The 17,244-nt window shown below is 52.0% G+C and overlaps 1 protein-coding gene across 2 annotated transcripts in view; it reads left to right on the top strand.

Moving 5' to 3' along the window:
* FBLN1 (fibulin 1) overlaps window positions 1–17,244 on the top strand; it is an 80,585-nt gene that overhangs the window by 25,208 nt on the left and 38,133 nt on the right. For both annotated transcript variants that reach the window (XM_066358658.1, XM_066358659.1), the window contains exons 5-14: window positions 638–697; window positions 2,047–2,148; window positions 2,760–2,897; window positions 4,023–4,160; window positions 8,853–8,996; window positions 9,650–9,778; window positions 10,518–10,643; window positions 13,480–13,599; window positions 14,753–14,884; window positions 16,685–16,808. In XM_066358658.1, coding sequence (XP_066214755.1) covers window positions 638–697; window positions 2,047–2,148; window positions 2,760–2,897; window positions 4,023–4,160; window positions 8,853–8,996; window positions 9,650–9,778; window positions 10,518–10,643; window positions 13,480–13,599; window positions 14,753–14,884; window positions 16,685–16,808 — 1,213 coding nt within the window. The remainder of the gene's footprint in view (window positions 1–637; window positions 698–2,046; window positions 2,149–2,759; window positions 2,898–4,022; window positions 4,161–8,852; window positions 8,997–9,649; window positions 9,779–10,517; window positions 10,644–13,479; window positions 13,600–14,752; window positions 14,885–16,684; window positions 16,809–17,244) is intronic.

Here is a 17,244-nt window from a genome sequence, read left to right on the forward strand (position 1 = left end):
CCTACTAGGGGAGTATCACCCTACTAAATTAAGTGTATTTCTTTTCTGGGACTGCTGTACTAAAATACCACAGACTGGGGGCTTAAGACATTTATTATCTCATAGTCTGTGTGTCTGTTGTTGTATCCAAATTGCCCATATTTATAAGGCCACAGTCATTAAATTTGGGATGATCTCAGGATAAGAGGCACTTTATCCTCTGCAAAGACCCTTCTCCAGTAAGGTCCATTCACAGGTGCTGGGTTATAGGGTTTCAGCATCTCCTGGGGACCAGGGGGATACAATTCAACCCATAACAACAAGCTTTCATCCGGTGCATTGCTGCAGGTTTGGAGGGTGTGACTTGATTTATAGTGGGGCTGTGACTCCCTTTGCTGAAATATTCAAGTCATTTGGACAATGTAACAGCACTCCACATTATGTGGATGATTCCAGGCCCCTGGGCCAATGCTGCTTCCGTGATAACAGATCTTTTGGAGATTTAACTACATTTATGAGTGTCATTCTCTTTTTCAAAAGGATATAATGAATACTGTAGGAAAGTTATACAAATGGACAACAGACTATTTGGTGTCTTCTCAGAGAAGATGGGATGCTGCATGTGGATAAATGTGTCTTTGCCTGTCTTGCCCCTTAGCTAAGATTTCCAAGATGGAGGAGGAGCAGGAGGACCCCTACCTGAATGACCGCTGCCGAGGTGAGCCTCTGGTTCCTCCAGGGCTGTTTGGTAGTTAACAAAGAAAAGTCAGTGCTAATCTCCTTCGGAGCTTGACCTTAGGCAGTGCTCCGGTTCACCTGGGAACTGCCCTTTAGCTGGGAGTCTACTGTAAGTCACTGTCTGTGCTCTCTGCACTCCTGGGCTCCTTCCCTTCCCACTCCTCTTCACTGGGGCAAAGTGGGCGAGGGAGGCGGAGGGTGGGCTTAGAGAAGGAGCGCATTGGAAGCTGATGTTAAATGATGTCCCCCCCCCCCCATGTCCACTTGAACCTGACCCAGCTCCCAGCCTGTGAATAATGAACACAGCTTCCCCCAAGCCTGGGAGCCTGTCAAGGGAGGGGCGAGTGCTATTTGACCTTGCTCCCTGGAGCCTCCCCACTGTGCCATCATCCACTCCTTTCATTTGACTCCCAGCGTAGACATTTGCAAATTTCGAGTTAGTAGTTGCAGGATTGTTTCTCCATATGATAAAGGTTTCTCTCCCTTTCATGAAACATTCTGGCATGTCTACTCTACAGATTCATTCAGCAGCTTGCTCTGTAGTTGGGGTGTTAATTAGAGAGCAAATGATGTGGTCAGTGCACAGTAACAGTCAGCATAGAGGCGCAGGTGTGAGGAGGACCCAGCACCAGAAAGCCTCATAATTTGCTCTGGGGGGCAGGGTATGAGACCGTCTTCCTGGGTGAGGGGACCGCTGGTTTGCAGTGGGAAAGGATCGGTTAGCTGGGAAGTTAACATTGCGTGGGAACTTGGGGCACCCAGAGTGGAGACAGGTGGGGGAAGAGGCTGGAGAAGTAGGCGGGGTCCGACAGGTGCTGGAGAGCAATCAAACTGTATCTAGTAGGATCTTTACCTGGTAGAGGTTTGTCCCTGTGAGATTTGCTCTTTGAGCATCATGCTGGCTGCTGTGCAGGAGGGATGGTCAGGGCTGCTCAGGGAGCTGGGTGAGTGGGTGGCCCACTGGAGCTGAGAGAGATGTAGGGGACAGAAGGGGTTTCTCCAGAGCCCTGCCTTCTTATGTGGCCTGGTCCCTTGATGTCTGTGCCCAGTGGTAGTCACACTCATCTGCTTTGCCCCTTCCAGCTCCACTACAGTGACAGAGCCCACCCTGCATGCTGCCCAATTTGTCAGACCAGGGCTGGGACCTGGAGCTGCAGTTGTTTGGGTCTTCCAGGAAGGGAGGGGCGTGGTGGGCTCCAGCCTGCGCAGCCTGCCCTTCTGTGTCGGTCATCCCTGCGGGCATTCTCTTGGGCCTAGTCCAGGCAGAGCTGGAAAAGCACAAGGTCTGCTGTGCGTCTGGGCCCCGGCTCACATGTGCTGCATCTGCAGGTGGCGGACCCTGCAAACAGCAGTGCAGAGACACTGGTGAGGAGGTCATCTGCTCCTGCTTTGTGGGCTACCAGCTGCTGCCTGACGGCGTCTCCTGTGAAGGTAAAGTTACTGTGCTCCAGGGACAGCGGGACAGCAGGTCACTGCACTCAGGAGCCTCTGCCTCTACCTGACATCTGGGCAGGTCTCACTTGCACAACTCAGGGCCCCCTGTGCATAGGTCAACAACCTAGGACTGGCTTTTGAACATTCCTTGGAGTTTGTACCATGCGGTTTCATCCAGGAGAATATGAACATCATGTTAGGAATGAGGGTGGGGGCTGGGGGTCTGACTGGGCTGTGAATCAGGACCTGCTGAGAGGCCCTGGGCATGTCTGCAGCCTCCTCCGCCCTTCTCATGAGATGGGGAGATGGAGGAAGTGATAACCCTTTAGAGGATTCTTCAAGATCACAGGACTCCAGTCTGGCCTGACTCTTTGCTTAGCAGGAGCTCGAAGGAGCAGTTGATCTGAAACTAATTGGGGGAGAAAAACCATTGCTTTGATTCCTTGGCGAGTGCCCAGAACTCCAGTCCAGCACACAGCCTGAATCTGTAATGCCGTGCACGGGGACGTGCTGGGTGCAGGGAACCGATCCGCTCTGCCCTCTGGGACATTCCTGCTGATAAAGCATCGTTTCTGCTGGTGACTTTTGCGTCGGTCCGTCTCTCCTAGATGTCAATGAATGCATCACGGGCAGCCACAACTGCCGGCTTGGAGAGTCCTGCATCAATACTGTGGGCTCTTTCCGCTGCCAGAGAGACAGCAGCTGCGGGACTGGCTATGAGCTCACGGAGCACAATGACTGCAAAGGTATAACATGGTCCAAGTCAGAAACCCTCACCTCCCCAGGAGTAGATATATGATGGGAAAGGCAGCCTTGGGGTCCCTGGGTCTGGGCTGGGCTCTGTGGTGCTGCGGTACCCCCTTGTGGGCTTACCTTATTTAATGGCAATGCCATGTTTGGTGTTCTGAAAAGGCTCAGAGTATGATCATTTAAAAACAAGGCCGGGGGTGAATTTCAGGTGCTCACATACGTGTGCTTGTTCCAAAAAAAAGTTATATATATATATATATTGCACAACAGCTGCCTTCCATCTGATTCCAGGCTTCCTTGAAGTTCAAAGCATCCTTCCACTGAGTAAAAACATGACATTTCTGGCTGCCGGCCTTCCCTCGCCAAGCCATAGATGTTATTTGGCAGATAAGGCTTTGATGAGGCTCTATTAGAACATAGTTTTGTGCTGAGGGATTCCAGCCCTTCAGACAACAAACCGCTTGTGTAAAAACGTTGGTTGAATTATGAGCATAGCTCAAAAGCAAGGCACACCCTCCTGACGTCTGAGGGCTTTAGGCAAGTTCAGCCCACTCCACCTCTGTGGACGCGTTGGGTGGTTTGGACCCTGAGAACCCAGGGGCCTGGCCAGCTTTGAGTACACACTTTTGAACATTTGACAGCCATGAACTTCAGGGGAAGGGCAGCCAACACTCAGATCATGACAATCACTGGTTGTTCATATTAGTAATATTGTGACAACTTCGGAATGAATGAGTTTATAGAGACAGTGTTTATTGCTGCTAAGATCATTGCTTTATGGTCTAATCAGAACATGTGTATAGCCTGAAATGAAAAAAAAAAAAGACCCCCAAAAAAACACATATTGCCAGAAAAATGCCTGGGTTATTTATTATATAACAGAAAGTTTGTCTCATAAGAGGCTTGGGGGGAGAAGCATTTTAAGTCTTCAGTCATGCAAGCACAGCTTGGCTAACTCAGACCCTTTTTTGTATGTGACCTCCCTATTGCCCTATTGAAATGTTTTGGGTTATAGTCTGAGTAATGGGCATTAAAAAAAAACTTTCTTGTGATTTTAAAGTGTTGTAAGATGCTTCTGGCAGGACTCTTGCTAACCATTTCCTTTTTTTATGATGTACCAGATATTGACGAGTGTGACAGTGGTATTCATAACTGCCTCCCCGATTTTATCTGTCAGAATACTCTGGGATCCTTCCGCTGCAGACCCAAGCTACAATGCAAGAGCGGCTTTATACAAGATGCTCTAGGCAACTGTATTGGTAAGACACCGCCGCCAGGCTCCCGGGGTCCACCAGACCGGGTGAACGCTTGGCGATGGGCCCCTCTGGAATGTGAGGGCTCGTCGTGTAGAACAGAGGGGTCTAACCCAGCTTTTTCTTATAAAGGGCTGGATCATAAACATGTTTTAGGCATTGTGACCTGGATGGTCTCTGTTGTAACCGTTCTGCTCTGCTGTTGCAGGATTGAAAGCAGCCACAGATATGTCAACAAATGGGCAGGGCTGTGTCTCCGTAAAACTTTATTTACACAAACCGTAGGCTTGCTGGATTTGGCCCCAGGGCTCTATTGTAGTGTAGCAACGCCCTGGTTGAGACCAAAGAGTTTGGGTTTTGGAGTCGGACACTTGGTTTGAACTAAGGGACCTAAGGTGATTTGTGTACTTCCTCTGACCCTCAATTTCCTTCTCTGTGAAATGGGACTAATCATAGTATCGGGATTGTGGGCTTGAAGCAAGGCTTGATCGAGGTGATTGCGGAGGGTCTGATATATTTTAAAAAATAATCTGTATTACTAGTCAAATTTATAGACACAGAGTAGAATGGTGGTTTCCAGGGAGAGCTGGTGGGAGATGGGGATTTTATATTCAAGGGCACAGAGTTTCAGTTGGAGAAGATGGAAAAGTTCTGAGGATGGATGGTGGTGACGGTTGTACAAGTGTTGATGTCCTTCACGCCACTCCTCTGTATGCTTGTAAACAGTTAAAATGGCAAATGTTTTGTTGCTATATTTCACAATAGAAAGATACTGTGTTGCTGTTAGAGAAAAACCAGTGGAAAATGAAAGACGATCCCATGTGAATTTAGTGCACATAGGAGGTGTGAGGGCAAATGGTCAAGCTGGAGAAGCCATGGGGGTTGGGGGAGGAGGCAGGAGCCTCTGGTTCTGGAAACAAGAGATGACTGTCCTTTCTCCTGCAGTCACCCAGGTCAGCCACGTGGCTTAGTCACTGTTGGCATTTGAGTCCAGGTCTGCTGGCCTGCTCTTGCCTTCTGCTCCGCAGAAGCTTCTGGGTCCTGCTTTTGAGTAAGAATGACTTCTCCCCTGGTCGGAGTTACAGATGCTGCTAGTCACAACCTATCCTCCCCAGGGCTGCCCCAGTAGCCCCTGAGCAAGGAGGCGCAGTTTTTGTCTGACATCTATCTCACCCTCTCGCAGATAAACCTATATTGGTTTTGATTTTGAGATGGTAATTTGCATTGAAAACCCTTCTTGTTTAACCAACCCAGGGTATTTAAAGACAAATAGAATAGCAATCCCTTAGGAAAGGAGCCTTACCTGAACCAAGCTCCAGTCTTCGTTCCTAAAGCACCCTTCTGTCCTGTGGGGGCCTCACTCCAGCTGCATTGGCCCCAAGCCAGCCCAACTGTCATCACTGAGTGAGAGGCCAGTGAGCAGGGGGCTCCCCCTCTCCCAGGGCCAGCAGGGAGGAGGCTCCTGCCCAGACTTGCTATGGGCTTCCAGGGGACTCTAGAGAAGTCTGACATCTGCTGGGGATGGAAACCTTGACTCATGGCAAAGCCAGCCCAATTTTCACAAAGCAGGGATATTTCCAAGTCTCAGCTTAGCCCTGGTTTTCTCTACAGGTTTCAGCACTGTCCAGGGGGAGGCACAAGAGCAGCAGGAAGGGACAGTCCCCTCAGTGTCCTCCCCTGAATGTGGGAGAGCCTGGGCGAGCGGGGTAAAACCTCGCAGGAGTCCAGGCCCTGGACATGGGCAGGATCTAGCCCACCAGTACCTGGTTATATATAATGTGGGGGCTTCAAAGCCAAATGTTAGCTTTCCAGGGCAGCCTCATCTCAGCCCTGGGCAAGGGAAGGGTACTCTTTTTGTGGGCACATAACCCTTGCCAAGTTCAGGGCTCTTTTTAAAATTATTATTTTTATTTCAAAAGTTACATGCATTTCTATGTAGCAAAAAGCAAATAAAACCCAAGTGCAGAAAGGAAAAAGCTTCTTCCCTGCTCAGTGGCATCTGTGTGTTCTCTGGGCTCCTACTTCCTTGAGATTTTTATGAAAATGGGCTGAATTTGCTCTCCCCACTTAACAATGTATTTGGATATCATTTTATGTCAGGACCTTTATGTCATCTTTAAAAAAAAATGACTGCATTATCCAAAATAATTCTTTACAAGGAGGAAGTGCAGCAAGACAGAATGACTGTTTCAGGAGAGGGCAGCTCCCCTCCTCTGCACGAGCCCTCTGTGTGGGTCTTCTGCTTGCACACCTCTGCAGATGGCACGCTCACTCCCCCAGTTCAGCGTGATCAATGGTGGGCACATATAGATCATGTATAGATCAGAATGCATCTTTCCAGAGCCCCCGGAAGCATCCCTGGGGCCCCACCAGCCCACTGGATGCTCCTCTGGCCACACAGAGCTGTAGACAGCCCTGTAGCTGCAGAGCTCTGCCTGGAGGTAGAGGGGCCGGTGTGAAGGGTAGATCAGGCTCCTAGAAAGCAGAGGCCTCGATCCAGTTATTAAACACATAAGGTTCTAGGACCTGGAGGCTCGGTTGCTGAGGGCCTTGAGACTCAGGTTTCTTTTTCCTTCCAGTCCCCTCCACATGCTCACCGTCTTCCTTTCTGTTTAGCGAGCAAGGGTGAGGAAATGGGCCAGTGCAGGCTTCCCATGCGCTGCTCCACATGGATCCCGGGGCAGTAAATGGCCCCATGGTCATTGTGTTAAACAAAGTGAACAGGCCCATTACGGCTGGGATTTTCAGGGCTTTCCCATGGGAGCCCCTGAGAGAGAATCTGTGTGATGTATTCCCAAGCGCTTCAGACCTTTTCTATTTATTTGTTCTTTATTTGTTCACTCTCCTGTTCATTCATTCATTCCTTCGCTTGTTGATCACCTGCCTGGTCCTTATCTCATGAAGCTCACAGGCTGGGGGACCCCCTCTCCAGGGCACGTGCCGTCCCTCCAGGCACCAGCATTCCATGGCACAGAGTTTGGGAACTGTAGATCTTAATAGAGAGCTCAAGGCATAGAGGGGAGGGAGTGATATTGGTAAGCCTGCATTTATCCTTGACACTGGACAGAGGCCCGCAAGCTTTTTCTGTGAAGGGCTAGATAGTAAATGTCAGCTTCGCTTGCTGTGGGATCTCTGGCTGCAGCTCTGAAAGCCGCCTTACACAATACATAAAAGAGGGGGCTGAGCTCTAATAAACTGTTTACAATACAGGGTGGGAGGCAGGAGACTCTGGTCCCAGACCTGCTTGGACCCCTGACTCCAACCTTGAGCCAGGAAGTTCCCTGTTTATACAATGCAGATAACAATTCCGGCCCTGCCTCTTTGCAGACTAGCTGTGCTGGTTGAGGGCAGTAATGGATGTAAAGGCTTCTGTAAACTGTGAAGTGCTAGGCCGCTGTAAGCAGGTCGATTCCAGTGGAGGGTGGGGCTGGGCTGATTTCTCTGAGGAGGGTGGGCATGGCTGGGGGCGGGAAGTACAGCTGATCCCTTATTCTTTGTCTCAGGGGTCTTCCGCCATCACTTTCTTCTCTTTGCCACCAAGTATCTGTCTGAATGGGTGACTCTTACAAACTTAGGTCCTTTTAGAAGACAAATCAGTAGAAAGTCCAGTTTGTACAATCTTGCTCTGATTTGCATGTGAGGAGTGAGCAGACGTGTAACCCAGGGCTCCTTGTTGGTTTACTGATGCACACTTGTTAGGTGTGTGTTCATTATAGGTGAGTTCCCACAGTCCCTGTGTCCGCGGCATGTCCAGTCAGGGAAATAGACCCGTTCCTGCCAGGGCCAAGTCAGCACAGGCCCCAAGGAGCCCAGGTTGGGGCAAGCAGGAGATGTCTCTGAGGAGGTGGCACTAAGCTGGGCATTAAAAGAGGCTGTTTACCAGGCAGATGAGGGAGATGGCTTCCTAGGCGAGGACCATGTGCATAAAGGCACGGAAGTGGTACCTGAGTGCCCTATCCAGGCGCTAGAGGTGTGCTGTTGGGGCTGGAGCCTAGGCTGTGGGAGAGGCTGGCCAGAGCGACTGGGAGGTGCAGGGGCCAGGCTCGTCCCCAGAGGATCCCAGAGCCTCGCTGAGGCAAGAATGCTGGCATCATGGGGACAACACCTCTGTCTCCCTTAGCCCTGCACCCCACTCAGGGAAGATGCTCGGTTTCCTGGGTAGAGTGTGTGAATACAGGATGGCACCCAAGTGGCCAAGCCCACCATGTGGGATTCAGAGGGGACTTCATTGTGGAAGGGCCAAAAGCAGCTTCGGGTTCGGTGCTGTGGAAAGTGAAGGTGTTGAAAGTTTAGGGGCTGGAAGACGGACTAGGAAGGTGGTTGGTGTTTAAGATGGCGTGTGCTGGTGAAATCTGGGAGCCAGTGGGGGCTGCTGTGTGCTTCAGGCTGTACCTCTCTTTGTGGTTTGGCAAAAAGGAGGGAGCCCTGGCCAGGGTAGCTTAGTTGGTTCAAGCATTGTCCTGATACACCAAAGTTGCTGGTTCAATTCCCAGTTAAAGGCACATACATGAATCAACCAATGAATGCTTAAATAAGTGGAACAACAAATCGTTCTCACTCTCTCTTTCTCAAATCAATACATTAAAAAATATTTTTTTTTAATGAAGAGAATGAAAATGGTGTTTCTTTGACAATCCAGTTGTTGGGTTTGGAAGCACTCTATGTTTGACCACTATGTCTCTGTTTCTCCCGCTGTAGATATCAATGAGTGTTTGAGTATCAGTCCTACGTGCCCTGTCGGGCACACATGCATCAACACGGAGGGCTCCTATACATGCCAGAAGAATGTGCCCAACTGTGGCCGTGGCTACCATCTCAATGAGGAGGGCACCCGCTGTGTCGGTTGGTATTATAGAAGAAAACTATATCTGAGATGGACTTTCCTCTCTGCTCCCAGCACAACCCTTTCTCCCCTGGGAAGTGGAGAGTAGATTGCCCAAAGGGAAACAGTGTCCGCCTGTCCACCTGTCCGCCTGGTGACAGAGTGTGTCCACAGCCCCTGTTGGTGACAGAGAAAGGACAGATGGCCCCTGCTTACAATTCAGTCACCCTGAGCTGGTCCCAGCTTCACAAACTGTATACTTCAGATGAAATAGGTCTTGCTACTCTTTCCTCTTGACTATCCCCTCTGCCCACCTGTTCCTACATGCCCTTGGGTCTGGGACCCAGGTCCCTGCCAGCCGATCTTTTTCCCTGTCACTCCCAGAGCACTTCCTCAGCATCTTCCCCTGGTCTCTGGGCACTTTCTACCTTAACTAAGGTCATTGCTGGTTGGCCAGAGTAGGAGTCCCCTGAGGGTAAGGGTCAGCTGTCTCCCCAGTATGGGCCCCACACGTATTAGGTATTCTGTGAAATTGTGTTGAAGTGTAAATGATGCTACTTTATACATTTCAGTTTGCACCTTCCTTCCTGATCATCTTGGGAAAATACGCACATGCACACTCATACACATACACACGCTAAAGATTTTTCAACATATCTTTCTCTTTTGCAAGATATGGATGAGTGTTCGCCACCCTCTGAGCCCTGTGGGCCAGGGCACCTCTGTGTGAACTCCCCTGGAAGCTTCCGCTGCGAGTGCAAAGCTGGTTACTATTTCGATGGCATCAGCAGGACATGTGTGGGTACGTGGGTGTCCCCATAAACTTTGGGGGGGCCCGGCCAGGTAGCACCAAAGAGAACCAGCCCTTTGTTTCCTGAAGTGACCATGGTCTGCTTCTCACCTCAGAAAACTTCAAGAGCAAGCAGCCTCTAAAGACCCTGAGTCAAGGGGCCCATTCCAATTCCAGTTCTGCGGCCGCCCTCCTGGGCCTGAGCCAACGTCCCCCATGTGTCACTTCAGACCTCCGAGTGTTTGTGAGGCTCTAGCCCACTCTACAAAGTGCCCAAAGATTAGTGATTTCCCAGAGATTTGCTGCTGACCTGCAGGCCACAGGGCCCTGCACTGTGTACGTAGCCCAGGACAGCAAGATGGTATGGTGACCTGGCCACCAGAAGCAGGGACAGGCCCTACTGGCTAGAACCTGCCATCACCAAACCAGGGTGCTCAGGGGAGGCTGGCACCTGCCCCACCCACCTTCAGGTCACCTTAGAGCTCATGGACCCTCCCTTGGGGTCCTGGGGTGGAGAACTTGGGTGGGCACACGCCCAGAAATGCTGTCATGGAAGGAGCAGGGGCTGGGCCCAGTGGGTGGGCAGGCCCCCCTATGGCCCTAGCTTGCTGCTGACTTGCCCTCTTTTGAAGACAAGTCATTTTTCCTCTATCCTCTGAAAAATGAGGCTGAAGGACTTGGTGGAGAGAGTTAGAGGTGGCACTGGCAAGGGAGATCGTGGCCCCTGAACTGCCCGCCCTCTCTGTTTCAGACATCAATGAGTGCCGGCGCTACCCCGGGCGCCTGTGTGGCCACAAATGTGAGAACACGCTGGGCTCCTACCACTGCAGCTGCTCCGTGGGCTTCCGGCTCGCAGCCGATGGCCGGTCCTGTGAAGGTGAGGGGGCTGGGGCCGGGGCTAGGGTAGGCCATGTGGGGCTGGCCCACATTTGTTTTCTGAGCACATATTAAATGGCACATTAGCGGAGGAAATGCCTATTAAAAGCAATATAAATGTTTGTTGTCAGAGGCAACTGGCTGCCTGAGTTCTCCTGCACCCTGATCACACCTGCTTGCCAAGGCTGCGCCTGGGGGTCAACAGGCCAGCTAGGACATGGCTGAGAGAGTGGGGTCTAGAGGCCTCAGAGCCACCACCTATTCACGTGACCTTGGGGAGTGGCTAACTTCACCGGCCTTGGTGGCCTCCGGGGGGAAAGAGGGTTAATATGTCAAAGAGAAACCAAAGCTGGACAGATTTTATTTAGACTAGTGCAGCTGGGGAGAGACCTAGTGTACATTGGTCCCAGCTCCACCAAAACTGAAGGTATGTGTGTGTGTGTGTGTGAGGGGGTGCTTTTTAAATGCTGGGGCGGGTTCAGGAAAAGCACTGAAGGATGTTAAGGGGGTTAGTCCATGCAGTTAGGCTGACTGTGTCTGCTCACTGGCTCCTTCCTGCCTCTGAGATGGGAGGAGCACATTTCAAAGACATGGTTCCCATCCATGAGAAGGTACATCTCACAGTACAGAGAAAAGACTCACATTCGCAAGTTTCTAAAAGGTAATGCTGTTAAGAAAAAGGGGGAAGTGAGGGCCTGTAGTCAGGAACACACAAGGTTCCTTTGGTATTGTTGAGTGTTCTCACTCAGGCAGGCCTTTTAAGGAGCCTAAGGGGGTGTCATTTTAGGGACGTGGTCTTAGGCCAATAGAAACCATGCTAACTGCTCAGCTCTCTTAGTGTGTGGGGTGGGGTTGGATAGACTCATTGGTGCCAAGAATCTTGGGTTCTCAGATAACACTGTTCTCCCCAATGGGTGGATAGAGATGAGGTGATGATCAGTGTATTAAACACAGGGCTCAGCACATATCAGGTGCTCAGCCAATGTCATGTCTTCTGTGGGGATCAGGTCTGAGGTCAGCAGAAATTAAGACCTTTGCCAGCCCCTGGCGACCCCCCACATTGGCCATCAAGCCCTATTCTGTGCAGTGCAGTGCCCAGGGGCAGCTGGTGGAGCTGGACTCAGACATGGCAGGTCTGAAAATAAGAATGTGATCACAAAGGTCTGCTCTGCCAGAATGTGCCCCAGCGTATGTAACTCTCAGACTGGAGGAGAGACAGTGTGATGGGCTCCCAGGGCCGGGGCTTCCCCGAGATTCTGGGATCTGTCTCCCAAAACCAGACCCAACTCGTGTATTGGCTAGGAACCAGATTCACACCTGGGCGTCTTTGGGCCTGGGTCTAAATCCCAGCTCTGCCACATATATGGTCTTGAAGAAGTAACTCGGCATTTCCAAATCTCTGTGTTCTCATCTATACAACGGGTACATTAGGACCCACCTTATAGGGGTCATGAGGATGAGACAAGGTGAAGCAGCTCAAAAGCTATCCCACGCCCAGAGTGAGGTGAAATGCTGACCACATGGAGACAGCGAGCATCGTTGTTGTTATTGTTCCTGGCTTGTGCTGTCCCTCGTCACCCTGAAGTAGACATTCATGTCTGTGTTAGTGAGCAATATTGTGGACACAAAACCAGGGCCCGCCTGCCTTGCCATAGATTCTGCTAAGCATTTACAAAGCTTCCCCACCCAGGTGTGTAGTAAGCACATGTTCCTGCCTTCAGAGAGTATCTCTAGGACGGGATGAGGATACTGGGCAGAGGTGAGCTGGTGAACATGTGACCAGGTGCAGCCAGGCCAGGGGTGTGGGGGCCACAGGGGTGGCACAGGGAGAGAGGCTAATGGGCGTTCTCAGCTGCTTACCTCTCCCACCTGGCTAAGAATGAGCAGAAAATCAATGTGAGAGGAAAGTTCTAGGCTCGTGATGGCGAACCTTTTTATAAAAACCACCCACTTTTGCAGTGTTGGTCAACCTGGTCTCTCTACCCACTAGTGGGCATTCCAGCTTTCATGGTGGGTGGTAGGAGCAACCAAACAGTGCCGCGATTGGCCCACCATGAAAGCTGGACCGCCCACTAGTGGGTAGAGGGACCAGGTTGACCAACACTGCAAAAGTGGGTGGTTTTTATAAAAAAGGTTCACCATCACGGTTCTAGGCAGAGGTTGGCTAAGGTTTCTTCCTAAAAGCCACATAATAAATATTTTAGGTTTTGCCAGCCACAGTCTCTGTTGGAACAACCCAACTGCCATTGTAGGGTAAAAGTAGCTGTAGGATGTGGCAAATGAATGAGTGTGGCTGTGTGCCAATAAAACTTTATTTACAAAAACAAGTGAGGAATGGGAGGTAATGCTGATCCCTGCTCTAAGCAAAGGGAATAGATGAGTGAGAGCCCAGAGTTGCTGAGTAGCCTGCTAAGTTCTGAGCATTGGAGTATTTAGTTATTGGCCTGTCAACAGGGTCACGCAGTCCTCACTCAGTGCAGAGAATGTTGTGTGGGGGATGAAGCAGGGAAGACATGATGATTTCCATTTGAGGACTAGCAAGACTCTGGTACCCAGGTGGCTGCCGCATTGGAAGGAGCTGAGGGTAGTGGCTGCTATTGTCATTGTGATGGAAGATAGTGCAAGTTAGAGTAGGCAATGGTGGGAACAAAGAATCCTGGTCTGTCAGCTGCGGGGGGGGGGGGGGGGGGGCAGTGCCTTTTTCCTTTGAGAGCTCCGCCCTCTGGGCCCTCTGCTTCTGCATAGGTGTTACCTTGAGGGAGGTGCTGTGCTCACGACCCCACTGGAGAAGTGGGTCATGGCTCTGAGCGGTGACACCCGGGGACTCTTTCTTTCAGATGTGAATGAGTGCAACAGCAACCCCTGTAGCCAGGAGTGTGCCAACGTCTACGGCTCCTATCAGTGTTACTGCCGCCGAGGCTACCAGCTCAGTGATGTGGACGGTATCACCTGCGAAGGTGAGGGTGCCTGCTTCCTTCGGCCCTTTCTACGTGACAGCAATTCAAGCTGGCAGGTGGTTTGCTTTTTCCCTCTGAGATTTACTGGGGTATCCTTTACCCAGCTTTGAGAGTGAGGTTTGCAAAGCCTCTCACCACCTTTTCCTTTAATAAACACGTAATGGTGGAAATGACTGTGTGTGCTGGAACCTGCAGTCATGTGTGACCCAGGGATGAAGAGGGGGCTCAGGGGCCACCCACATCCCTGACTTTTGGAAGCCCCTCCCCGGCCTGGGCCCTGATCTGTAGCATAGGGAGTTCACCCAGATTCTACAGGTAGTCCAAGGATGAAACCCAGTGATGAGTCAGAGTGCTTCATGTAGTACCTGGTATAGAGAGGTGCTTAATGCAGCAGGGAGGGGTATTTTTTTTTCTTCTTTTTTGTATTTTTCTGAAGCTGGAAATGGGGAGGCAGTCAGACAGACTCCTGCATGCGCCTGACCGGGATCCACCCGGCACGCCCACCAGGGGGCGATGCTCTGCCCATCCGGGGCGTCGCTCTGTTGCGACCAGAGCCAGTCTAGTGCCTGAGGCAGAGGCCACAGAGCCATCCCCAGCGCCCGGGCCATCTTTGCTCCAATGGAGCCTCGGTTGCAGGAGGGGAAGAGAGAAACAGAGAGGAAGGAGAGGGGGAGGGGTGGAGAAGCAGATGGGTGCTTCTCCTGTGTGCCCTGGCCGGGAATCGAACCCGGGACTTCCAGGCTGACACTCTACCACTGAGCCAACCGGCCAGGGCCGGGAGGGGTATTTTTTATTAGAATACTTATCATAATTAGCATTAGGACACACTGGCCGCCTGCAGGGCACTTGTCCTGGCGTCTTTCTGAAGTCCTTGGCCTGTCCCCATTGGCTCAGCTCCCCATTCTTCCTCCTTCCCCACACATGTACACTCATACCATGAACTTACTGAGTGGCCCAAGGATAGGTCCTTCCCCTCTCTGGGTCACATTAGTCCCCTTCTGACGTGATGATCTCTGAGGCTGCACCAGTCCCAGCACTTTGAAGGCTCCTGTGTCCAGCTGGCCTTGTACACTGCCCTCCCAGACCCCAGCCTAGAAAACATGGCCCGGCCCGAAGCCACATGAGACACTAAGGGTGGGCTTTGCTGTCATAGACATCGACGAGTGCGCCCTGCCTACCGGGGGCCACATCTGCTCCTACCGCTGCATCAACATCCCTGGAAGCTTCCAGTGCAGCTGTCCCTCGTCTGGATACAGGCTGGCCCCCAATGGTCGCAACTGCCAAGGTGAGCATGCTGGACTCCCAGGGGCACTGGGCTACACCTGGGGCTCTGAGGTTTGGGAGGCTGAAGCCAGGCAGCCCCCAGCTGGAGGCCGTGCTTCCCTGACTTGGCCACCCCACAGGCAGGGTACATTCGAGAAGGGGAGGGGAGGCCTCCACATCCAAGGTGTGTCCCAGAGTCCGCATGTACCCTGGTCTCCCACACCTGCCCCCGCCCCCGCACAACAGTCCTTAGCCTTCCCACCCTGCCTTCAGCAGCCACAAGGGGCTGGAATGGGCTGACAGCTTTTAGAAAGATGTCCGCCAGGGAGGAAATGGGAAGTCCGTGCCCAAGGACCCCCTTCTACAGCATAATGCTGTTTGTTCAGTTTTCATTCAACAAACCCTTGCCCTGGGCCAGACCTTGCCAGGCATTCTGGGGCAGTGAGCAGATGGTGGAGGCCAAGGTGCTGATCTCTGCCCTAGTGAGGGATGGGTGTGGTCTGGGTGTGTGACAACTCCAGGGTCTCTAGGGCCTTGACAGTCCCACTGGGGCTGGGGGTTGGCTCCAGCATGGGCTAAATGAGAGGGACCTCTTGGCTCCCATATCTAATATACTCTAGGAGTCATCCTGTGTCCTGTGACCGTCCTTTTGGTCACGGAGGAGGTGGTGCCAATTACGTATTTGTGAATGAATGATCTGGAATGGAAACATTGCCTCACCTCCGGGAATAGCTCCAGAAGCTGAATCATAGAGGTCGGGTCTGTCCAGCCCCTTCCTTATGAGCCCCTACACGGGGCTGGTGACCCAGAGGCTCCGGATCCTGCAGGTGTCACTTCTGGTCTTGAAGAAGGTGACTTTGATCCAAGGCAGCAGCTCTGTGTTTCCTGGGAGGATCCTGCTCAGCTGGTCTAGGGCTTGGGCTGTGAGATGCTCTGTTTTCACATTTCTGACGGAGCAGATGACTCCCGGCTCCTGGCCAGGCTCCCTTACCGCAGCCCGGGGTCCTGCCAGATGCAGGGAAAACACATTCCTGAGCCTGGCATTAGAGATTAGGAATGATATTTTTACCACCAAGGTCAGGCATTCGGCCCCTCTTGTGAGATGCCTCCTGGCTTGGTGATGTCCACTGGATCCCACCATTTGGCTGCTCCAGAGAGTTGTGGGAAGGGGGATAGCTCTCCATGTTAGAGTCCAGCCCAGACATCATCAATCCCAGACACCAGGCACAACAAGAATCCCATTAGGCCTCAGTTTCCTCATTTGTAACATGGGGCTCCTCGTTCCTGTTCTTTCCTCACTAGGATGTAATAAGGCACGTGAGGCGAGGGTGCTGAGCCTGGAGGGCTGTGGAGGGGTGCTAGCTGGCTAGACACAGACCCTGACACCAGCCTGCCGGTGTTCAAAGCCTGGCTCCGCAAAATGCTTGACCTTAGGCCGTATCTCCCTAAAATAAGAACAACAGTACTTGCCTCAGTAAGCTGTTAGAGAATGAAGAGAACCCTGGGAAGCATTTCGGGGGGTCAGGAGAGTGTTTGCTGTGATCATTGTTAATTCCAGGGATTGTGAATAATAAGTGAATAATAAGTATGGTACTCTAAAAATAAATGACCTATAAACAAAAGAGCTGGCATAGTGTCCTCCGTGTCCGCCCCCCCCCTGCTCCCTTATCCCCCAGAGAGCAGCCAAGGGAGGGCAAGGATGAGCCAATCCCCACCCCCCAGGGTCCTGGTTGGTGGGAGGTCCGAGCACCCCTGTCTGTGGGTGGGGACTGCTTGGAGGGGGGACTCAGCATTCACTGTGTTGCCTTGGGGTCTCTTGCAGACATTGATGAGTGTGTGACCGGCATACACAACTGCTCCATCAATGAGACCTGCTTCAACATCCAGGGTGGCTTCCGCTGCCTGGCTTTTGAGTGTCCAGAGAATTACCGTCGCTCCGCAGACACGTAAGTCCCTCGGCCTGCGACTGTCTGTCTGCCTCAGCTTTCCTGGGGGTTCGTTCAGCTTTCAACCTGGGCAGGCGGTTTGTGAGCTGTGACCTCCCATGGGAGGTCTTGGGAGACTCAAGGATCCTGGTTCTTGGGCCCCTAGATGCCAGCGAAACTGGTGGCAGAAGCCAAGGTAGTGACTCCAATGAGCCGCAGGTCGGCGGGCCTGCTCTCCAAGCAGCCTGTGTGTGTAGCCGGGCAGAATCCCAGTGTGAAAACTGTGCGAGGGACAGCTCTCCAGGCTTCTGTTTCTTCATCCAGGAGGTGCAAATGTCAGAATGCTCTGAGTCAGATGAAGGTAGCGATGACTCCAGGGAGGCCCACGTGACATGTTGGGGCATCAGTATTAGGTGAACCCATGGGAAAGCCAGGTTCTGTTCAGCCCAGTCACTGT

The sequence above is a fragment of the Saccopteryx leptura genome, chromosome 1 (genome assembly GCF_036850995.1).
Source record: "Saccopteryx leptura isolate mSacLep1 chromosome 1, mSacLep1_pri_phased_curated, whole genome shotgun sequence".
Lineage (NCBI taxonomy): Eukaryota > Metazoa > Chordata > Mammalia > Chiroptera > Emballonuridae > Saccopteryx > Saccopteryx leptura.